This window comes from Ambystoma mexicanum, chromosome 9, assembly GCF_040938575.1.
Source record: "Ambystoma mexicanum isolate Mex_15411 chromosome 9, UKY_AmexF1_1, whole genome shotgun sequence".
NCBI classification, from domain to species: domain Eukaryota; kingdom Metazoa; phylum Chordata; class Amphibia; order Caudata; family Ambystomatidae; genus Ambystoma; species Ambystoma mexicanum.
In genome coordinates this window covers 914,492,369-914,517,882 of record NC_090931.1, presented here as the reverse complement: position 1 = coordinate 914,517,882, position 25,514 = coordinate 914,492,369, and the positions used below count along the sequence as shown (strand labels likewise).

Genomic DNA, 25,514 nt, shown 5'->3' with positions numbered 1-25,514 from the left:
TGAAGAACCGACATTCTCGGAGTCGGGGCTCCTACTGAGAGGAGAAATGATTGTGGTGCCCCAGACCAAGATTCCACAAGTCATCGCCCTGGCGCACCAGGGTCATCAAGGAGCCCCCAAGACAAAGGCTCATCTCCGCCAAAAGGTGTGGTTCCCGGAGCTAGAGCAGAGAGTGGAGGAGTTTGTGGCCTCGTGCGTTTGGTGCCAGGCCGCGTCACCGGCCCAGCGCGAACCGTCCATTGAAACAATGCCAAGAGGGACAAGACCATGGGAAGTGGTGCATGCGGACTCTGGGTCCACAACGAGGGACACTCACTTCCTGGTGGTGGTGGACGAATGGTCTTGATATCCCGAGGACGAATTTATAGAGTCAGTGGCGTTTGATAAGGTGGTGATAGCACTGGAGAAGATTTTTGCCACTCATGGCCTACCCTCTGTTCTGTGCTCCGATAATGGGGCACCATTCCAAGGCGAGAGTTTTGCAGATCTCATGAAGGACTATGGCATTCAGCACAGAAGGGTCACCCCGCTCTGGCCTCGGGCGAATGGTGAGGCAGAGCGCATGATGCGCCCACTCAACAAAGTGTTCAGGATCGCCTAGGGGAAATGCGAGTGTCTACAAAGGGCACTGTATGTATTTCTGCTGGGATACCGGACCACACCCCATTCATCAACTGGTGTGGCACCTGCAGAGGCTCTATTCCAACGATGCCCGAGAGACGTCAGACCTGAGGTGGGGGATCGAGAGCCGGCTGTCATTGATAACGACCAAGTGGAGGAGGACAGACGGGCAAGGACGTAGATGGAAAATATCCGAGGAGGTCTGAGACCCCCAACTATTGCTCTGGGGGATGAGATGCTAGTGAGGAATCGCCACCCACAAGGCAAACTGTCCCTCACGTATGAACCCGCTCCCCTGGATGTCGTGGTGGTAAAGGGATCTATGGTGACCGCCTCTGACGGGACATCATCAGTGACCAGGAATGCCAGCTTCTTCAAGAGACTGGGTGAGCCGAGAGCGGAAAGCACTGACAACCGAGAATGTGAAGAGGCACTGGACGAAGGTGGGGGTCAAGACCCTGCAGTAGACTCTCCTGCTCGTGGAGGACTAGGCGATGGTACACCGGCCAGAGACATCGGCAGGAGGTACCCCCTGAGAACAGGGTGTGGGAAACCTGCCCGTCTCACTGACTATGTGACAGACTGAACTGGAATGCTGGCTGGTGGACGTGTCCATGTTGGTGGAAGCATCATCGGGGGATCCAGGGTGGCTGACAATAAATGGGGGACTTTTAGGGTTGTATTGTCTGCTGTGAAATGTGTGATAGTTAGATCCTCTGTTTTTCAAGTTTGTTGTTATGGAAAAGGAGGAGTGTGGTGTTGGCCCTTTAAGGGCACGCACGCGACGGGGTGACGTTCACTCCGTCGCGTGCCTCCTATAAATAAACGGGGCGTTCCCGGCGGCGAGAGAGCCACCGTGGAGCCCACACGAGTATCATCTCTGTCTCCGTGTCTCTGTGCAACGGGGGTGGGGGGGGCTCACGGGTGGCAGTAGCGGAACACCGCTAACAATAAGGGATTTAAGGGATTACGAATGTGAAGAAATCCACGTGCTGAGAAAAAGTGTGTCTTGTTTGCTGTTAGTCCAAAATATGTCATAAAAAGGTAGAGTGCTCAATAACATCACATATCCCAGTTTCCTTTATCAAAACGGAGAAATGTTGACCATAACCTTATTTGCTTTATTACAGAATGACAAGCAGATCCATTGTAAAGTATCAAAAGTGGAAACGCAGTTAGAGAGACTTGACTGCAGTATTGGAAATGTCTTTGTTGACTCCCAATCAAAGGTAATTAAAGGAAAAGAAAAATGTTGAGTTTTTTTTCTAAATGTGGAATGCAGTTCCAACAACAGTACATCTGATTGGCTCCAAAATACTAGGAATGCAAACACTCTTTGAAGAGCCCAAACCCCCTGCTTACCAAGTACGTCTCACTCCACTTCTGACAGCAACATATGTGGGCTGAGTGTAAATTAGCACTATAATACATTTAACATATTTTAAAAAAAGATGAAGATTGAATCATGAATTTTACTTTTTTGTGTTGTCGTCATCTATTGTTAACAGCTAGTTATTGGGGCCTGAGCCGCAGTCCTTAGTGTGTTAGTAGGCTATTGCGCAGGACAGTGAAATGACCAAATGCATCAACATGACATAGAAAAAGACAACTCAGGCGGTAAGGGGTTTACGGCAGCGTTAACAGCGCCGACCCTTACCGCCTGATTACGAGGTCCCCTAGCGCCATGGTGCTTTTAACACCTGCTTTTAGCAGGTGTTAAAATCCATGGCGCTAAGGGACCATGGAGTTAATTACGCCACCGTATTTTACGGTGGCGTAATTAACGCCTTCCCCACTCCCATTATGCCCTATGGGGCAAAAATGGGAATGGGGAAGGGTAAATGGGGATTGGGGACTTACCGCCCCGCCTAGGTCGGAATGGGGCGGTAAGTCCGCCAACCACCATGGCGTAAACGTAGTTTACGCCATGGTGGTAAAGTCACGGCCCAGGCGGTAACTTACCGCCTGGGTCGTAATGAGGCCCAATGAATGAGTACTTTTTGATTCACATGCGCAACCCACATAGTCACAGAAGTTCCGGCTTAGACACGTTTGTAAAGTCATTTCACAGTATTTACGTATGTATTATTCCCTATATCGTAGTACATTGCATGCAAAATGCTCCATCAAGACACACCTACATGTGTTTCGCACTCAGTGCTTTATCAAGGCATGTGCATGGGAACCTTTGGGGTTACACAAGTACTATGGCAATTTGATAATCTCTTTAGGAAGCTAAAGGGTTAAACGATTCTAAAAAAGGTGTGACCTGTGCATCTAAGGGCACTTGTGTGTGTGAATACTTTTAAGAACCAACATTGTGCAGAAGTATACATTTCAAATGTCATCCCTTTCACAACTGGAATATTTGTGACTACTTTAGTGGCATATGGGTACCAGGAGCTGCGCTAATTCAGTATCTGCTATTGGCAGTAAGACTAAGCCCAAATGCTACGAAACTGCAATTCTATGCTTTTTTAAACTATATTCAATATGATTTGAAGGAGCCACTCGATGTTGCAAGTATCTATTCCCCAGTGCGAATTAACTCAGCAATGCAAACTTGTATTCAAACAAGACTCATACAGTAAATGTGCTTTTGTGTGTAAAATGTATTTAATAAGTTAAATTGCTTCTATATATTGGCAAATATGTCTCATGGTAGGTACTTCGGGAAGTTTTGTGACAATGTGTTTAATATATGCAAGTAGCTGAGATAGAGGTCTAACAGTACATGGTTTGATAATAAGTAACTATGGATCGATAGCTAATGAAGAAGAAAAAGGTTATAGGTATGGATCAGGTAAAGGTCTAGGTACAGAGAAAAGGCTCTCCATTCAAGATGGAATCTAGCAAGCTACCGGTCTCCCAACTAGGATGGCAATTTGTGCCCGGGTTTCAGAGTAGAACTTGCTTCCCGTCACGAGTTGGGCAGTAGGCCTTAAATTGTCTGTAACGCTATTACCGCTGCATTTAAGGGCTGGCACAATCTCGAGTTGGGCGGTAAGTTGAAGTTTTACCTCCAGCAAAAAGCCGAAGTTAAAAATGTCCACCTAATGCCCGTTTTCGGTCTTCTTTGTCACTATTACCGACGGCGGTTGGGTCCTTTGGACTCAATGGGGAATGGAAAATAACGGCCCAACAGCTACTCATGATCCGGTGCTAACACTGCCAGACCAAGTAGCTGTAACGCTATTTGCGCTCGTGGTATCCTGGCGGTATTACTGCCAGGATAGAACCAGAGTCCTGATGAGGCATGCTCTTACTCCAATATAAAGTCTCAGGTAGGCACACAGGTACCATTAGTCCACAAATGTATGTCTATAAAACACATCATAATATACTGCAAAATATAAACATTTATTATGTTGCACATCTAGTTCTCTATCAGGTTAAGTAAATACTCAACATTTACATGTTGCACAATATATTATACAAACAGTAAACGTCTTAAAGAACTCTCCTTACGCAATGCCTTTATGTGGGACAACTATCTCAGATAGGCACCCAACATAAAATAACAGAGCATAGGGAGAACATGGGAACCACAAATCCTAACAAAGCAGGTACATTCCAATAGAACCTGCATACAGTGTCCCAAAGAGACTAGCCTCATCACGAGTTTGGCGGTAACCCTTAAATCCGGCGGTCGCGCTATAACCGCCGGATTTAAGGGTCCGCCAAATCACGGCTTCAGCTTATTTCTCCCCAGCTCTGAACTTCGGGGAAATCCACTGAAAATTTGCGCTATTACCGTGATCGTGAAAATTCCCCATTGAGCCCAATGGGGAATGGGGCATTCCCGAATGGGCTCAGTGGGGAATGGGGAATTCCGTTACCGCCAAACCCGTGATCCGGCGCCAATAGCGCTGGGGGGTTTGGTGGTAGGGCTAATACTGCCGGCGGTAATACCACCAGCGTTAATGCCCAACTCGTGATGAGGCCCCATATGGTAGGTTCTAGACCAGGTAGGTGGTCAGCACCCAACACATAGCAGGTATGGATGAGAAGAAAAGAGAACCCGCCATTGAATTCAGCAGGAAACAGAATGCAAAAGGCCCTAAGCCCAACACCAATCAACATTAGTTCTGGCCTTCTAGGGCATAGTATTGAAATAATCCAAATACACATGTTATGAATACCAGGGCTAAAGGGTCAGAAACCATTCCACCAACACAATGCTTCCAAAGATCAGGGTCCTTTTAGCAAAAATGACCAGTACATTTCACTTCCAGTAGAAATAGTAGCACAGATACTCAAATGCATTACAGTGTAGCAAACATTCACTTTGACAGAAGAGAACAAACAGCAGGACTTTAAAAATACATTAAAAGTGCCTGATAATTACTAACAATCTAGTTTGTGGCCTAGAACTCCCTGAATCACTAGTGAGTATAGGAAGAAAAAGGCCAGGGGCAGTTATGCCACCCCACAGCCGCGTCAGGAGAGTTGGAGGAAATGTGCTTATAAGTCAATGGGACAAAGTCAGTGGGCCATCCACTTGTATGGGGAAAATGGAGGAAAGTCTATTTTACCCCACTTGTGTAGATTCTGCAGCAAACCACCCAAGGAACGACAGAGGAGATCCTAATCAGGAGATCCAAAGGTCCGTTGCAGAAACAGAAGCGCCGGGAGAAGTAGCAGCAAAGCAGGAATACCCCCAATGTAAGTCAGTGGGAAAAGTGGTTGAGACTTGTATCCAAAGAATCTCATCCCCGGATCAGAGGGACCCCTGAGTGTGAGTATCTTGAATAATCGTGACCCAGAGAAATGTACTTACAGCAGAGGTTTCTACAAAAATGTCCCCAGCACGGCAAAATAGTCTGGGTAACTGCAGGTTTCTTTCCTAGGTGTGATTTGCAGGATCCGATGCCCAGGGGGCTGAACCCTGAGCCTATAAAGACCCCACACAATGGAAAGAAAAATGAATGGCCTTCCCACAATGATGACCTTCAAGCCAGCAGTGAAGGGTCTATTGAGGAAGACACTAGGAATATGAGTGAACCCATGAAGATGGATCTCGATAGCTCAGTGGACAAAAAAGGGCGGCAGCCCAGCCAAAAACAATTTCAGCACTGAGATAATGAGTGGGGGCACCAGAGAATATCTGAAAAAGCAGGTGCAGCAGGGTGTTGGTGTCCAAAGCCTCTACCAGGAGGCTGCAAGATGGAAGACCCCAGAAAATGTTCCCAGCATGGAAGGCTCGACCCAGCAGATGAGGGGAGGCAGCAGGAACAGGCAGGAAGTCCAGACTGAACTCCCAGGAGCAGTAACCGCAAACCAGGATATGCCCAAACTACTGCACTTAACCAATATCTTCAAATGAGTTACACATGGCCAAAATGGCATGAAGTGGCAGAAAAGAAGCTTCATCAGTTCAGCAGACCTGCTTCTCCCAAGTTCCAAAACAGAGAACTAAGAGGGAGAGCAGGGACCAGGCAGAGCCTTAAGTACCCCTGCATAAAGGGGCGGACCAAAGGGCAGCACACCTATCACTAGAGGGGGCTTGGCCAAAGGGTCAGATGACTAGCCATACTGGTTGGTCAGTAAGACTGCCACTCAGCCTAGACCACCCTAGGAAGTGAGAGGGAGAGCCCAGGTGCCTACACAGGTCTAAACCAGGTTAAAAACATATGGAGGCTGCCATGTGGGCTCACAAAGATCCCACACAGTTGGAACAGCTATTTTGAGCCTAGCCTACCATTGTGGTTGCCCTGAATAAAGGAAGCCCCAAAAATACAAAATGGATGAAAGAAAGAATTTAAAAAATACATTGGTTCCCCAATGGGTAAGAAAATATATATTGAGCTAGCAATGCAGTGAAATGGCTTGCACCCCGGATGAAGACAAAACTAAAGTACAGTTGCCACCAACCGTCTTCCTAAAACAAACGTAGGGTGATAGAAATCGCCCTAGGTCAAATGTAGGTTGCCTGAGAGGCACCCCTGGGTATGGACGCCTTAGGGGCAGCCCAATAACATTTATTTTTAGTAAGACAAAAAGGGTTGCAATGGTAGGGAGAGTAGAAGAGAAGTGCCCCCAGTCTCCTGTGATGCATCCCTCCTGCATTGTGTTGCCAAGGCATTGTGACAGCGCAAAGAGATGCTGCAGACAAGGAAAGCTGCATTAAGCGGCATGGGCTGGGCTGTCGCACACAGCCCCAGCGCTGTGCTCAATCTCCACAGAGGTGTGCCACTTTGGTGGGCCAAGACACACAGTGGTGAAGAGAGAGGCAATGCCCTTGGTTATGCGGGGCAAAAACGATTAGCCAAAGGCCCAGGGCTGTTGTGCTGAGCCTAGCACCCCTTCTCATCCATGCAGTGCCAAAGCAAGGAAGTGAGACCAGGCGGCGGCACAGGAACAACCTGGTACAGAACGTTGGACTAGACTCAGCAGGGTAGGATGGAGGAATTTCAAGAGGCTGCTGGGCATTAGTGTCCAGAATTTGCTTGGAACCCTCAATACTGATTGGCTGAGCCAATCCCAATCTTCTGGCCATATGTTTACATACTAAACTTGGGTGATTAACAATCCCATTTGGAAGCCCATTTCTACTCTTGTGGAAGTGATTTGTAATACCTGGAGTTATTGCTGGAGGTTGTCAATAAATATTACATTAAAATAATCCAGTTTGGCACCAAGTATAGCTCTTGCAATGGTAGCTGTGATGAAGTTGCATGATGACGGCTGGGTGAATGGACTGCGATGACTCAGGGGCTGTGGCCCTCCCCGCCACTCTGTGATGCAGGCCCTAGAAGAAGTACATGGGTGATCCCCGAGGCTTCCCACAGACACTACTTACCTCCTGAGGATGCACATATAGTGGTGAAACACGCGTAGAGATTTTTTTCCTATACTTGATCAATCTACAGAACGTTATGTTGAACAGTGTACCCTTTAAGAAATACTGTTTTTGATTAATGTAATTCACTGATTATCTGTCAATACAGCAGAAAATGAGAAAATAAACAAAATATTGGAAATTTGAATATCTCGCCTTTCCTTAGCGCATGTATTCTAAAGAGCTACGTCTAAGCTACAGTATTACTGTTGGCCAACCACAACAGTGTATCTTTAGTTAAGCGACAAAGAAACTTACAATTTACTAGCAGAAAACTCTCCAAGAAACGGAGTGATTGTTTGCCAGCACATTCAATATAATATAGGATGTATTGTCTGAAGTATGACTGCATAATTATACGACGTTGAAACATTTTGGGATTTTCTGTTTTCTTTTTCTTTTTACCTATGATGAAATGTTAGTGTTTTATACTGTGTATTTAATATACTGGAAATGTGTTATTATGAGTGTTTGTTTAGGAATATGATGATATCTCAAAATTGTTATTGAAAATGTATTTATTTTTTTACAAATTTGTTTGTATGAATATAAGGATAAGTTAAAAGTTTCTATGAAACTAAATCACATTAAATAAATAAATACATACATACATTTTACTTTCTTGCTGTTTATATAATGGCACAACGAATAAATACATTTTTCAAAATAGCTTGTGTTCACTTAGCATCAGTAAACATAGACCCATAGGGAAGGTATCAACTCATGGACTCCCAATGAGAGCTGGATGAAAGGATGCAGAGGAAACCGATGTTGGTTGCTGGGCCAGTGAGACTTAGCCAGTGAAATGCATTCAATAGTGGCACATAAAACACAATTTTAAACAGAAGGAATACATTCTTTGCTTTAAAGTGTTTAAAAAACATATTTTTTGGACATCCAATAGCACAAGATGGCTGCCAGAACGCTGTGCTTGTTCGAAGAGCTCCGGAAAATGGAGTGTAAGGTGTGAAGACGCAACGCAAGATATCGGATTGACAGACTGCCATTAACTCAGTTGCCCCTGGAGAGTACTGGACCAAACCTGAGGGCGCAACGACAGAGGTGGTGGCTAGAATGCGAGTCACAACAAGCACCCGTTTAAGCCGAGACAGAAGGCCTGGAGGAAGAAAGGTACATCCCAAATTGGGAACACAAAAGCCCAATGTGCAATGTCCGAAGCCCGGAGAAGGGGTTCTGAGAAACGTGCCCGAGCCTAGCTTTGGGCTTCAGCAGCTCAGCCGTGAGTCAAGAAGGAGATTGGAGCGGGGGACCCGCTTGCCCTTAGTATAGATCTGGAGCAGTGACAGGGAGCGGGAGAGGAGTCAGAGTGACCCACTGAAGCTGTGGACATGCATAGTGGCTGGGTGGAGATCCCTGGTATAAGAGGGAAGGCAGGACAAAGAAGAGCAGGCAATGCTGGGCCGAGCCATGCAGTGGAAATCACACAGGACCGCTGAGATGAAACGAGCGTAACAAGCGCTGAGACTTAGAGTGCTCATCGACATCAAGGAGGCATGGAGATGGGCTTATGAAGGCATTCGGGCCCTGAGCGGAGATCTGTAACAGCCTGACCAGGCTGTGAGGGAGTGTACACAAGGACAGAGCTGCCCACTCCTGGGGAGCTGAATAAGCAGATGAAGGTGTCTATGTGGTGTGAGGAGAGGTGATGGATGGCTTGTTCGCCAATTGTGTTGTGTAAATCTGGTATACAGAAGAATCGTCTGCAGGTGAGGACCGCTATAGTCATTAGAAGTGGCTTTAGGGTTACACCATGAACCAAGGACACTGCGAAGGGAAAAGGTGGCTCTAGTAGGGGTGGCCCACTAAGGGCACAAACGAGACAGAGATCGGGGTTGGCGTAGCCAATGGTAGAAGGCGCCCAGGTGGCATATTGCAGAATGAAGAACCTAGCACACAGAGAGGAGCCCCCAAATGAACCCTATAGGAAACCGGTTCAGCAGCCATGTTTTAACCTAAACCCAGCCATATGCAATGAGCTACTGATTTACCTCAAAGAACAGCACACTCGAAGACGTATTTTTGTCTGTATATACTTATTCAAAATGTATTATGTAGGCCAAAGGTCCTATAATTGCAACTCTAAAAATGCTCATTGAACCTGTTTATAAATTTACAGATCAAGGAGGCATATATAAATAGATAAAACAGTGAACAAAAAAAAAACGTACATTCACTATTATTGCCTAATTCACACATCACATGATACACATTTAGCAATAAGTTGTGCACAATCCTATCTCTTTTTCCAATTTTGTATACAAAGTGTGTGAACAGAAGGGAACAAATTCCAAATCTAACAAATAAATGAACACATCAAAAATAGTAGGCACATACATGGGTGACACAATGAGAAAATTACATTTCAGAAAGCACAGACAAGTACTATCTTACTGACCCTATCTGTCTAGAAAATCACAGATGGTCTCAGTTTGGTAGTGCTGAATAGCCAAACAATGCTAAAAACCCATTATAAAGACCAAATGCACATCCCAGGTCTACATCCTCTCTATCGATGTAGGCCCGTGTGGATGAATCTTATTGCCACGGTATTGCAGAAGGGACGTTTCGGCAGGAAACAATAACACTGCCTTCATCAGGACCCCAAGGGAGGTGGAGCTCTGTGGATGTGGTATGGTACATTTTACTATCATATAGAAACCATAAAAATACATATCTAAAATATCAAGGCAGTATAAAGCTTAATCCAGAAGAAACCTTTAACATAAGTAAGAGAGAAAACAACTAAAAAGGGGGAGAGAAAGGAAAAAGAAACAGAGGCAGAGGGCACTTTAGTTCCTTAACCTTACATCTAAATAGAAAAAGCTACCACAGAAGAGTGTGCCATCACCAGCGTGGACACCAATCCACCAGTATATATCTACAAAGAATTCTCACCTATATCAAGGTGGCCGGTAACCCACTGACTGTGCACCCTGTGAGCAACTTATGCTCCCCTGTTCTGATTGCCAATATTGAACCTGTGTGACCCATTGCTTGTGCATACTGCCAGTGACCCATGTTTCTCTGCCTGATTGCCAACATCAATTTTAGGTCACCCACTGCCTCTGCACCCCGCTAGCGACCCTTACTCTTGCGCCCTGATTACTATAATCAAATCTAGCCGACCCACTGCCCGTTCGGTAGAATTGCACCCTACAGCTACCCATGCTGACGCTGTGCCTGCATTAGAGCACTGCCTGCCTGTGCTGGATTATTGCTCCCAATCCAGGTGCCCAGACAGTTCACTGAACTCTAGCCCCACCCACCCAGCACCCACTAATATAATGCTAGCACTCCTCACCATCATCATGTTCCCTTTTTGTATAGTCCCTAATGTCACACCATGCACCAGAGGACACTTCATCAAGGTTGGCGATGGATTAGTTAGACCAGGTTGTCCACGCCACTTCCCCATCCCCTGCCCCACCCCATTCCTCCCCACACTCCCCCCTTTCCCCTTACCATCGCCTCAGTCCCACACTACGCCCTTCACCATCAAGAAGACAGCAACCTCAGACATCCCGTGCCCTAGTCCCAACCCGCCTACATACATGCACACCATACCCATCTGCATCAATGACACAACCACACCCATCCTGGGCACTGAAAGGCTCAATAGACTCATGTCTAGAACCAAAATGTCCCCACGAGCTAACTCACTCACCATCTCACCCAATACACGGACTAAACAAAACACCACGCCCACTAACTTCCAACACAAAAGACTCCACAACGCACCACTCAAATACCTAACCAACAACAAAATCACTGACTCTCCCCCCCTCAAAGGTAACACACCACCCCCTGCCCCTACCTCCACCCTCAAAACTACACTCATCAATGCCCGTTCACTAGGTGCCCATGCCATAGATATCCACGACCTCATTGTAGACCAACACCTTGATATGCTGGTAGTCACTGAAACCTGGCTTCACCCAGCAGCAGGACCACTTCTAGCCCTTGCTATTCCCCCAGGATTCAGCATCCTGAGAACAGACAGGACAAATACCCAAGGAGGCGGAGTTGCTATAATAGCCAAAACCACCCTGGATATCAGAGCATGCCCAATAGAACAGATACAAGGTTATGAACTCCTACTAGTCAAGTATACCTCCAACCCCAAAAGCACCACCAACCTACTAGTGGTGTACAGATCCCCTAACAAAAACACACACCCTGACTTGGACATCCCACTACTCCTCACACCCCTCATCAAGCCTAAAACCAAATGCATAGTCCTCGGTGACTTTAACCTAGGTTACAATGACCCCCTCGACGCAGAAGCATCTACATTTTATACAGCCATGTCAGAGATGAACTTCATACAATTGGTAGATAAACCCACCCACTCAAAAGGAAGAACCTTAGACTGGCTTCTCACTCTCAACTCTCTAGTCACCATTGACTCCATCCTACCAGTCAACTGGTCAGACCACCACGCAATTAACTTCACCATAGACAATGCCAGTACCGAACACATCACCCCTAAAAAACCAGAAACATTTGAGACTAGAAACATCAAAAAGCTCTCTTCCGACAAACTTATACCAGCCCTGAGTGCCTCCTTTGCCCACACGGTCCTAGGCACCAACAACCCCTCCTATCTAGCAGAACAATACCAACAATGCCTCACCCAAACTATCGACCTACTTGCACCCATCACCACCAAAACCCGTAGACCTGATAAACGCTCCTGCTTTTGGTTTAATGAAGAACTTATAGCCTTAAGACGCACCAAAAGATCACTTGAACACCTCCATAAGAAAAACAACACCCCAGATTCCGCATCAGCCTTCGCTGAAGCCAACAAAACATACAAATTAGCAATAATCACTCAAAAAGCCAATGCCCTCAACCTCCGCATTGCTAACGCGTCCTCAGATAGCAAAGAACTCTTTACCATTCTTAGAGAGCTCGAAAACCCCTGTCAAATCTTAGCACCTTCAAACGCTAGCAATGACTGGTGCACCACCATTCAAAACGCACTCTCATCCAAAATCCTCTTACTACAAAACAAAATCGATAGTAAAAAAACACTCCTAGCTGATAAAACCCCACCCACCATATCAACGACCATCTCTAACGCCACTACTGGTCCCCCATTCCAATTCTCACCAGTGACCAACAAAGAAGTTCTCAACACTATAATGAAACTCAAAGCCTCCAACTGCAAGGAAGACCAATTCCCATCCCATCTAGTGAAACTATGCGCCCCCACGCTCACACCTATCATCACTGAATTCATTAACGCCTCCTTCCTCACAAACACAGTCCCCACCAGCATCAAAAAAGCTTGGGTGACACCACTTCTAAAAAAACCTACCCTGGACCCAACAATACCCACTAACTACCGACCTATTACAACGGTCCCATTTCTCCTAAAAATAATCGACAAAATAGCCTACTGCCAAATTCAGAACCACTTGGAACAACATCACCTACTAGGAGACCGACAGTCAGGCTTCCGTCCCAACCATAGCACAGAGACAGCCCTCCTTGACCTAAAGATCCAAATGGATGCCACCAGAGAAGCAGGTAAACTCTGCCTCCTGATGCTCTTGGACCTCTCAGCGGCTTTCGATCTGGTCGACCACGACAAACTCTGTAACACTCTAGCAAACAACTTCAACCTAGCTCAGAACGCTACCAATTGGATTAAATCCTTCTTGGCTGACAGGACTTCCAGAGTATCCATCGGCAAAGAATCAGCAGACCCAATGCCCGTCCCTGCAGGTGTGCCACAAGGCTCCTGCCTATCCCCCACTCTGTATAACGCCTACACCAAGCTATTATTTGCAGCCCTGGATGCCCTGGGTGTCATCTATACTAACTTCGCCGATGACACCCAAATCCTCATTCCTCTCACAGGTAACCATGAACAAGACTCCCTCCTGGTTAACCAAATCTACTCACTCATCCAAAACTGGATGGCTAACAACAGCCTTTGTCTCAACGACGACAAAACCGAACTCCTCATACTAGGCTCCTCCAGCAAAATCAACACCCTTGAGCCCGCCTTCAAATCATTCACCATCGATGGAACCATAATCCCCGTTCTTAAACAAGTCAAGACCCTCGGAGTATACCTAGATGCCACACTATCCATGTCTAAACAAGTAAACACATTAGCCTCATCCACTTCCTACACCTCTAAACTCATCTCCCTCAGCCGTAAATTCCTCTCCACCAACAACTGTGTCACTCTAGCCAGAGCACTCATACTGTCTAAGCTAGACTATTGTAATATCCTATTCCTTGGCACTTCCAAAGCCAACATAGCTAAACTTCAACTTATGCAAAACAAAGCCCTCAGAGCAGCTCTAGGCATCAAAAAATCTGAACATATATCCAACACTAGAAGAGACCACCACTGGCTCCCCATACAAGCCAGAATTCTATTTAAAACCCTGAGCATCACCCACAAATGCAGGGCTAACAAAGCGCCCAAATACCTCAACAACACAGTCATGATGAAGCCCCACACCAGACTCCTCAGGTCCAACAAAAACGCACTCCTTGAAACCCCCAGATACAAAAGAGAGAAAGCAGGGGGCAGCAGCTTCAAAACATTGGCCCCCAGACATTGGAATGCGCTACCTACCCACATTATGAATGAAACCTCATTCCCCAAATTCAAAAGCCTCTTGAAGACCTGGCTCTTCAATAAGTTCTAACTGAACCAGTGCACTAATCCTCTACAATCAACTATTTTACTTGATTGCTTTGTATATTACTGTATATTTGATTCCTATTATGGTACATTTTTGATTGTTATACCTGTACACCACTATGTTCATTCTAAGATTGCATTTTCCATTGTCTGTAACTACGCCGTGATACCCCCGGGTCTGGGCGTATAACAAATGTAATAAATAAATAAAAATAAATAAATAAATAAAACCCAGCAAGTAGAAGAAGAAACAGAGAACAAGTTGACTAGTGGTTACCGTGTTGCAGAAAATTCAGCCCTATGAGCCCAAGCAGCCCACCCCACCAATCAGGTAGTGCCACCAACCGAGTGAGTCCACATTCTAATGATAGATAAGCAACTTACTGTGCACTCGCAGTTGAGGCACTCAGGCATACAATAACTATTCTGTTACGCCAGCTATGTGGATCTCGTATTTTGTCAGTTCAGAGACCAGGAATTCCGATTTAGCTGAAAATGAAAGGAGAGATACATAAAACCATATACCTGGAAAACTGCAACTGCAGGCGGGTACTCTGAATCAGAAAGCATCATCCCAGAATGCATTGTTGTTTAGAGTTAGGTAGAACAAATTTCTACTTACCAAAGTACGGCAAAGGTGTCTCCCTCTCTGTCGTAAGCATTCGAAAGGGTAGGTCCATAAATATGGAATAAGCCAAAAATAGACCCCGTGTATTCACAAAAGGGAGCATGAGGGTCCAGATAATATGTCCCATATCTGCAAGGAAAGACCACATTTCCTTTACTTCCCCAAAGCCTCAAGCCCTATCACCAACAACTTACTAGCCAGAGCTATCCCCACGAGAAACAAGAAAAACATCACAGTGGAAAAACTCATCCCCCTCGTTCTCCCGACTCTGAACCAACTCTCAGATGCCACCAATCCTCACCATCTCGTAGAAGGCTACAACAAAATCATGCATACAGCCCTAGACTCTATTACACCGCGAAAACAAAGAAAATCCAAACCAAAAAAACACGTGAACACCTGGTTCTCTTCCCACTTAAAAGCCCTCAGACTAGAGAAACGCACAAGGAACAAGCCTGGAGTAAATCACCTACAGACAATAATAAGCTGATCCGCAACAAAATAACCTCTACATACAAAAATGAAATCATAATCGTTAAACAAGAATCATATAACCAGAGAATATCACAAGCCAAATCTAGCACTAAAGAATTGTTTACCATCATTAAAGAGCTGGAAACACCTATCCTAGTCCCAGGCACTTGCGTGAAAGACAAACAATGGTGTGTGTACTAGTGTCCAAAATGCCCTCTCTAACAAAGTTGCAGGCCTACAAAAAAAATTAACAACAAAAAAGAATCCCTAACTAACTCTACTAACTCCACCAGCACTCCCCCACATGCTACACCCAGAACCCCTCACCCAACCAACTTGCCCGCTTCAGCTTCTCCAAAGTCTCCACATTATAAGTGGAAAAAACATCCTGAGTCTCAAACCGTCAAATTGCCAGGGCGACCCTTGCCCGTCACAAATCATTAAAGATGCGGCAAGAGACCTCTCACCGTTCATTACCAAACTCATTAATGCCTCCTTCTCCTCTGGCATCATCCCCAACAATCTAAAAGAATCCTGGGTCCTCCCCCTACTCAAAAAACCCTCCCTCGACCCCTCTATACCCACTAACTACAGACCCATCACCACCGTCCCCTTCCTGCTCAAAATATTAGATAAGACAGCCTATCAGCAAATACAAAAATACCTTGAATTGAATCATCTCCTGGGAATCCGACAATCTGCCTTTAGATCCCAACATGGGACAGAAACCGCTCTCATCGATCTTAAGGCTCAAATTGACACCCTGAGAGACAATGGGAAAACTGCTCTACTGCTTCTTCTAGACCTCTCTGCAGCATTTGATCTAGTAGATCGCAAAATTCTTGGCAACCACTTGGACTCGGCTGCCCACTTCTCTCAAGAAGGCATCAGTTGGATTGAGTCATTCTTGAGCACCAGATCTATGCGTGTTTTCTCGACCCCAGCATCTACTGACCCCATTCCCATCACCTGTGGAGTCCCTCAGGGATCATGCTTCTCCCCTACACTGTACAAAGTGTTCACAAAGCCCCTATTTGATGATCTTGACGGTCTGGGTATCACCTACACTAATTACGCTGGTGATACCCAGATCCTCATCCCGTTGACTGGAGATTACAACAAGGATTTGGCCTTGGTGAACAGGGTGTACCTCATCATCCAGGCCTGAATGATGACAAGACGGAACTCATCATCATCGGATCCACCATGAACCTAAACAAACTGGATCACAATTACTCCAGCTTCATCATAGACGGCATATCTATCAAGGTAGCCAATGAAGGTAAAACCCTTGGTATCTACCTAGACACTTCCCTCTACTTCCACAAACAGGTTAGCTCCATTGCATCCTCTACAGCCTACACCTGTAAGCTTATAAGAGCTGCCAAACCTTTCCTATCTATCCAGAGCTGCGTTACCCTTGCCAGAGCCCTTGTACTTTCAAAACTGGACTATTGTAACGCCCTTTACGTAGGAGCCAACAAATATGTTACAAATAAAATCCAGACTCTGCAAAACAATGCTCTCTGAGCAGCGCTTTGCATCCCCAAGAGAGAACACATTTCCAACTTCAGGAGAGCCCATAATTGGCTTACCACAACCGACAAAATAATGCTCAAAGTAGCCTCCCTAACTCACAAATGCCTCAACAATGCAGCCCCCGATACTTAGCCGACAGAATTAAAAGACACACCCCCTACAGGCCCCCCAGAACTGCAGATGCAAACTTGCTCACAGTTCCCAGGTTCAAACGAACCAAAACGGGTGGCAACAGCTTCCAGGTGAAAGCAGTCCAACACTGGAACTCCCTGCCACCCTCCTTAAGGACACCTCAAACCTACCCCCACTTTAGACGTAACTACATTCAATGGATAAAGAATGACAGATAACGTACCCTGCCTTTGTGAAGTCTGTAAATATGTATAATTGCAAATTGTTTATCATTGCATATATCGCAACTGCTTTTACCCATGTACACACTGTAATTACTGTACAGCAATGTAACCAAGCTGAGAATAACCTTGCTGCTCCTGCCCCCTTATACTCTCGGATCCGCTGCGCAATATAAATGAATAAACATAAGAATAAACATATTCATTGCATGCTCATATCTTGGCCGTTATTTGTATGACAGGATCTCTTTGTTGTGGAGTGACATCTGCCCGCTCAGCACATATGGGTATGGGCACATATGGGGCTCCCCAGCATAACAACCTCTATCTATGGGGCTGGAGACAAAGTGCCCATTTCGCTTACTATTGCTGTTATGCCCCTCCTTTGTGTCGGAATATGGACACTCAGGTACTTCTCATCCCTAACACAAATCAATGCCCATCCTAAACAGTCTAGTCATATACAATTATGGCTTCACGCTACAGCCACTTACATAAGCGGGGGAGGAGAAGCACCGAGTCATCTTCCGCCCGACCTGCTTCGTTGCAGGGCATTGAAACCGGACTCGGCATCTTCGTGTCCTCTTTCAACATGATGCTGCAGTCACATGATATCACATGGATGCGGTTCATGGAAAAAGAAAGAGGACTGCCTCGTCCTAACAAGCGCCTTCATTACAGATTGTATGTAGCAAGCTGAGAATAGTTCAACATAAAAATCACAACTCGTACAGCAAAGCGTCTACTATGGCGCATTTATACATCCACAATAGGAAACGTGGACCAGCCGCAACAGCTGAGGGGGAACATATACATCACATCTATCACCTCACTGGATGGTTTTAGCCATATATCTAGGTTACACCACACCAAACAGGTAAGGTGTCTGGATTAACATGATTACTATAGACACAAAGTGACCCATTTTCATACGCAATCTATGATGAAACACTATGATTAGGTGATTTAGATTATATTGCATACCTAAACCCAGCCGTTAAAGTGCAGTATCTGGGAACTAGTGACTAAAAAGAGGGAAATTACCAATTTTTATACACAATATAGGCAGGGCCACTATAGGTACTGCTTTGATAGCACTGATATTAAACTCCAGAGGCTCCATCTGCTCATCATAACGCCTCGTCACCTCTTGTTAGAGTTGAGGTGGGGTGCCTAAAGGATATAGAGCTGACTTATAGACCTGCAGACAAAAGCTTGATGTTCGGAGTTACCGTTGTTGTGGATAATTTTCATTGAGGCCATTTACTATGGTATCTAAATGATGTATCCACCTTGCTTCTGAGTCATTCAATTTGCGGGCTATACATGTATGTTTAGCGAGGGCCTTCAACAACCACCAAGTGATGTCCTCAGATGTATGACAATATTCCATATAGTGGGATACCATGGGTGCGTTGATGTTTTTACACCTAATTCGCGACCTATGTTCCACAATTCTTGTGTGGACAGGTCTAGATGTTTGACATACACACTTAAGGCCGCAGGGGCACTCCACGCAGTAGATGACATTAGGTGTCTTGCATTTGGTATTGGTTCAAATACTCAATTTCCTACCTCTCACTTCGAATTCCTTTATTTTTTTGCTGTACCTGCAGACCGAGCATCCTCCACACGGGAAGTGCCCCACCAGTGGGCGGCAATCCCATCCGGTTGTCCTGCTCCTGGAAGTCTGTGGCTTGGAATGTACAACCAGGTCCCTGAGATTTTTCTGTCTGGTTAATGCAAACAATGGCAGGGGCTTGTCTATCATTTCCAATTTGACAAGTGGTCAAAATTTCTTGATAACCTTCTTGACCGCATACGTGTGTGAAGTGTATGGCAATACACACACCAATTTTTCTTCTTTGCATGGTTCTTACAATGTGAGAAGGGTTTCTCTAGGTGTGTATCTGGCTCTTTTGGCCACCTTTGAAACCCATTTACGTGGATATCCTCTGGCAACCAAGCGTTCTTTGAGGTAGTCCTTATGTGTTGTGTAGTCCATAATGGATGTGCAATTTCTTCGTAATCTAAGAAATTGGCCATACGTAAGGTTCTCCTTAACGCTCCTAAGATGAAAACTGGAGAAGTGGAGTACTGTGTTCCTATCCGTAGGATTTTGAAACAACGAACACTCAATGCTGCCATTCCTAGTGCAGAGGTTCAAGTCCAAAAAATTGATCTCCTTTATGCTGGTGTTAATTGTAAATTTAATCTGCGTATGACATAAATTAAGCCATTGGAAGAATTCTTGATGGGTATCTGCCGAACCTTGCCAGATCATAAAAATGACGTCAATGTATCGACGCCACATCTGAATGTGAGCCAGGAATGGGTTAATGTCTGTAAGCACAAAGTGATGTTCACACATTGCCATATATAGTATGGCAAGGCTAGGTGCAAAGGCCACTCCCATTGCGGTGCCCTGGGTCTGTAGAAAGAATTGATTCTTATATTTAAAGTAGTTCTTTTCCAGGGCAATTGTGAGAAGCTCCAGGATGAACTCTGGCAAAATGCCACAGGGTGGTGCTTTGGCAGTAAATATTTCACGAATACACTGAATTGCCTCCTCCTGTGGGATACTTGTGTATAAAGCGTGTATATCGAAAGTGACCAGAATCTGGCGATCAGGTTCTGACGCTATGTGCATTATTTGCCCCAAACACAGTGCACGTAGGGATTTGTTCCGAAGCCTTGGAAATGTTGATGCAGTGGCAGGAAGGAGTGTTAATATGTGGTGGGGATTTCAACATGGTTATGGATTCTACAATATATTGATACTCCGGCTGGGAGGGGCACATCAGTCGGAGGACAGGGCAAGATGTTCAGTGCAGCAGCTAGTGATGAATCACTTCTTATTTCATAGCTGGAGAGAAGCGAACAGCGGAAAGAAGGAATATACGTTTTACTTAATCCCCCAAAAAACGTACAGACCTATCGATCACATTTTGATGGAATTGGACCAGCAATATATTGTAAAGGGAGCCTCCATACACACAGTGGGGTGGTCGGACCTTGACTTGGTGAAGACCACAATCGCACTGGGAGATAAACTAAAGAGGGAAAGGAGATGGGTCTGTAATGACACATTATTTAAGGACAGGGTCTTTGACAAGGAGATGAGGGACATCATCAAAAGCTACTTTCAGACGAATGATACAAGACAGTTGGGGCTGAATGTAGTGTGGGAGGCATGGAAAGCCACCTTTAGAGGGCAGATAATCGCCAAAGGGGTTGCTAAAAAGAGGGAACGGCACTGATGGAATATAGGTTGAAAGAGGAGATCCGCGGACACTAAATGCACGAATTAGAGGCAGGGGATGGATAGGGACTCCATGATCCAGGAAATGTTGGCCAAGCGGAAAGCCCTAAAAGATCTCTGGTTGAATAAGATCTATGCTAAGCTCTGATATTGCAAACAGGCATTTTATGACAGGGGATAAGATGAACACGATGCTGGCAAACAGATTGAAGACGCAAAAGGCAGAGAGGATGGTGAATAAGACAAAAGATAAGAAGGGAGGAATGCGGACGAGCCCAGCGTAGATAGCGCACAGATTTGGTAGGTACTATTAGGACCTATAAAAAGCAGGTGAAAGGGAGGACATGGGAGAGGTGGTGACTTTTATGGCTAAAAACACAATACCGACGCTGAGCAGTGAGGACCAAGCAGTACTGGAAAACCCCATAACACTTTTAGAGGTGTCAAATACAATATCCTCCATGAAAGCCAGAAGGGCTCCATGTAGTGATGGCTTTACCTCCAGTTTCTATAACAGATATGCAGAGATGTTAGCGCCCTTTTTATAAAAGCTGTTCACTCTACACTGGAAGGTGGGGGCACCCCTGAGTCGTTCCTGGATGCCAGGGTAACCATGCTCCATAGGGAAAGCTAAAACTGGGATGACTGTGGCTCATACAGGCCCATATCCCTGGTGAACTGTGATGCTAAAATATTTACGAGCATGCTGGCAAGAAGACTGGGTCATCTCCTCCCTAAGTTAATCCACACAGAGCAGGTGGGGTTCATATATGATAGGCAAGGGACTGACAAAATTAGGCAAAGCCTTGACCAGATGGCGTCCTTGAAGGACAGTAAGGAAGACCCTATACTGCTGTCCCTTGATGTTAGATTGGGTGGGATGTGTGCCAAGGCCTGCGTACAGCTCACCCCAAACAACCCACGGTGCCTGCACATGTGTGTACAGGCCCTATCGCCTCCCCACCTTACCTGCGATGATAGCGCCCTCCCCGCCACAGGAGAACATCGACGTGGAGAAGCCACAACAGGGAGCAGCAGAAGGAAGGCAGCACACAGCAGCATCCCACACTTTGCCGCAGGATGCGGCAAGTGGCATAACACCGGCCGCAAGAGAAAGGGACGCCCCAGGGACTCTAAACGTCTATGTAGTGTCCAGAAATAGAACCCTTATTAATGAACTCCCGCAAGCCCACCAGGGAAATTAACATTAAAAGACCCACCAGATGTCCTTATCAAATGGTGACTCCAGTACCTCAACGTCTTTTTCTTTTCTCTGCAAGAGATGCTGCCAGAAAAGGAAGTAGAGCTTATAAGCCCTGTTTGAAGTTTACCCACGCACTTCCCCTGCCACACCCCCTGGAGCCAGCTAAGTGATTGGACAGGGTGTGCATCCAATCCTGGGAGGGGTGTGGTATTAAGGGAGGTGCATGTGAGTTGTGCAGTGTGAGTTAGTTAGGTGAGGACAGAAGGTGAAGGAGGACATCCGAGAGACTAGAGGAGAGAGAAGGCAAAAGCGAAATGTGTGTGGAGTCAATTGGTAAGAGGGGGTCTGTGGAATGTTTCCGTGTGTGAGTAAGGAGTGTGTGAAATAGCGGTAGAGCAGAAGGTAGTAATAGTTGGGAGTGGTGGTTGTTGCAGGAAGTGGTAGTTGGTAGTAGGGGACGGCAGTGAGTGGTAGTGACAGTATTGGGAGAGAGAGAGTTAGTGAGAGTAGTAGTTGTAGTAGGAGTAGTTGTGGTAGCATGGTCATAGTGGTAACAGTAGAGCCGGAGTAGAAGGTGAAGTACTAGTGAGGAGGAAGAAGGAGATATTAGCACAGGTATTGGTATTAGAGTGGTGAAAGGAGAGGAATAAGGAGAGTGGTAACTTCTAAGCGTGGAGTTAGGATGGTGGAGTGTGAGAGCGGAGGGACAGTAGTAGGGCAGGAGGGGAACATCCTGGGGCTCAGTGCAGAGAAGAGTCAGCAGAGACTGTGTGTGCACATCCTAAGAACCCACTAAGCCCTAACAGCTATTTTAATTGTTGGACTAGCTGCAATAAAAACCCTTGGAACTTATATATGTCTCCAGAGTGGTTCTTTTTGGCGGGCACCCTGTCACAGTTGGAAGTTCCTGTTCGCAACATTGAGAAAAATTGCTTGAGGCCAGAGGTGGATGGTGGCGATGGAGGCTCTCTACCAAAAACCTACTGCAGTGGTGACAGTGAACTGGGTATCATTGTAGTTGTTCAATCTGGGAAGGGGGACACGACTGGGATGCTCACTCTGAGCCCTATTATTTGCCCTGTCGATAGTACCACTGGCAATTCCAATTAGAGAGAAGGCGGTATCAAAGTGTTCACTGATGGAACTAGGATGCATAAACTGGCCTTATTTGCGGGCAATATATATTGGTAAACTCGGAGGAATCAATACCGAGGTTGATTGGGCTGCTTGAGTCAAAACTTTCATGCTTTAAAATCAATCTGCTGAAATCAATACGATTGGGGGATTATTCTGGGGTGGTCCAAAACATGCGGGCTAGGTCGCATATAAGAGCCAGTAACAAGCATTCACTACTTGGGGGTTCACATCGCAAAGGCTTTAATGATCCTTGTGAGGCTAATTACCCGGCCCTGTGGACACAAATTCAAGATGACTTGAGGCGTTGGGGAAAGCTAACCCTATCCTGGGGAGGAAGTCTGGCCTCGATTAAGATGAATCTGCTTCATGGGTTGTTAGTCTTGTTCCAAATGTTACCAGTGACGACCCCCGCAACCTTTTTTTTCAGTAGGTCAAGAGGGTGCTGCCAATGATTTTGCAGCAGGGAAAGAAGTTGAGCGTTTCCCATGACAATCTGACCTGCTGTAAAGTGGCGGGTGGAGCAAGCCTCCCACATTTTTATAGGACAGCACTACTTAGAGTTTTAGTTGACCACCTCAGGAATAACCCAGATGAGCAGTGGGTGACTTTAGAAAATCAAGTGTTGACACCAGTGACAGTAGGGGAATGGTTATGGGTTCCATATGACAGTGACGGAGAGAAACCACAGTCAACCTATCCCGAATCTGCCTGTAGGGCTTGGTGCACTGCTATAAGTGAAATAATAAATAAATAAAAGTGCTCTGGGTGATAAGGAAGAAACAAGGGGACATGAGAGGCGTAACAACCTGGCCATCACCCCTCAGCTGTATTTGGTCACCTTCTATACAGGATCTGATTCATGAGCAGTGCTACGAAAGGGGATTGGTGAGAGTAGGGCAATTGTGGAAAGAGGGGGAGTTTATGGAAATCGGCCAGCTTTAGGCAGTGCTGGAATTGGGCCCTCTGTCACCATTCATACATGTTCAGCTGAAGCAAGTGATGATGGATACCAGGTGGAAGGGAAACTTAGCCTGTTTACCAGTTTCGAACAGGTACTGCATAAACAGGTGACCACTAAGGTTTTGGTGTCCAATATGGATAGGCCATTATGGGGGCAGAAGAAATAAAGACAGGCACCCCTAAAAAACAGCGGGGGGGGGGGGCATGGGCAGGGAGATTGAAGATAGAGAATGGGAACAGATATGTCGAGGCGCCTGGAAACCCTCACTATTAATGCATTGCAAAATGCACAATTGCAGGCTACTTAATAGGTGGCAATATTCCCGCCAGAAATTAGCCCAAATGTATGTGGGGGTGAACACCAAGTCCTGGAGGGCATGCAAGGGGGGTGGGATCGTACGGGGGCATATGTGGTGGAGTTGCCCAATGGTACAATCAAATTGGAAGGAGGTGCTTGGCTGGATAAAGGTAGCAGAAGTGTTGGAGAGGCCCATAAAGCCATTATTGGTGCTATTTGGGATGGTAGAAGATGGGGGGGCCATTTAAATGGCCTATTTCACATGCCTCGGAATTTACTGCTCGCAGCAAGAGCGCGCCTTACCATGCACTGGAAGAGGCCCGCTTATCCAGGGAGTGGGTAGGGAAAACAAAGGAGATCTAAGAGCTGGACAATCCCACCACTCTGTTGCAGAGGGCCTTCGGGCCCGAATGGCTGGCCTTCCTAAAGAAGCACAACAGAGAGAGAGGGGAAGACAGAGCAATTACTGATGGGGATCCGGACAATGCATTTTAGGGGTTAATGTCATTTAGGGGTCGCCAGAGGTCACAACCTCTGAGGTCTCACTTGCGACCTCTAAAAAAAACGAAAAAAATGTAATTTTTGTAATGCAAGCTCATGGGCTGTGGCCAGCACCATGCGACTCTTTAAAAGAAATAAGAACAGGAGTGCCACAAGTCTAACACTTTCAGCACTGACCCTAAATAAGAAAGAATAGGAACACCAAATAATGTGTCTTTCTGGAATTCTATACAATAATTGCTAGACGTATTAAAGGTTTATTGCAGGCACACTTCAGGGGGTGAGTCACTGATTTAGTCTGTTCTTAAACTCCTCAACTCAGCCTTTCATCCTTCTGAGGTTGATAAATGAGTACCAACACAGGTTGGGTGATATTGGGTGTATATTTTGTCTTTATAAAGCGCTTAAGCGTAAGTGCTATTTAATAACACATCATTATCATTTGGTCATGGACGTCTGCTTGCATTCACAGTAATTTGGAAATATGGGCCTATACACAGTGATCTTAATGATACATATGGCGATCCATTCTTGTATGAAATGTACATCACATTATAGTGATATCGTAACCATATTTTATCGTAGTGTACAATGCTATGTGATGACACTTCCTGTTTTGTCAACAGGCGAAAGGTCGTGTTCCATCGCTTCCCGCAATATCATTTCAGGGTGGGGTCAAATGACATCACTTCCTGTGGTATCATCAGGGGTCAAGGGTCGTGTGATGTCACTTCCGCTACCCCTGGCATTTTGGTGAAATGACGTCCCTGGGGTTAATGTTGATAAGAAGGTTGATTGTTTCTTTTGCGATTGAAGAGGGAGTTTTTTTTGGGGGGGGGGTGGGGGGAGGGACACATTGAGAACTGTAAAGTTAATGTGATGATCACCTAAAACGGAGAGAGGGCTGCTGGTAGTCAGGAATGTGTGGTGCGATGACAATGCCTGTTCTTTTCTGTCTTTCGTTGTACCGAAATACTGTTGAAGGTGACTGTTTATGTTGCGGTG

At 45.8% G+C, this 25,514-nt stretch overlaps 1 protein-coding gene across 1 annotated transcript in view; it reads left to right on the top strand.

Moving 5' to 3' along the window:
• Window positions 1-25,514, top strand: part of ITGA4 (integrin subunit alpha 4) — a 911,072-nt gene that overhangs the window by 616,227 nt on the left and 269,331 nt on the right. The window contains exon 19 of the mRNA XM_069616079.1: window positions 1,752-1,850. Coding sequence (XP_069472180.1) covers window positions 1,752-1,850 — 99 coding nt within the window. The remainder of the gene's footprint in view (window positions 1-1,751; window positions 1,851-25,514) is intronic.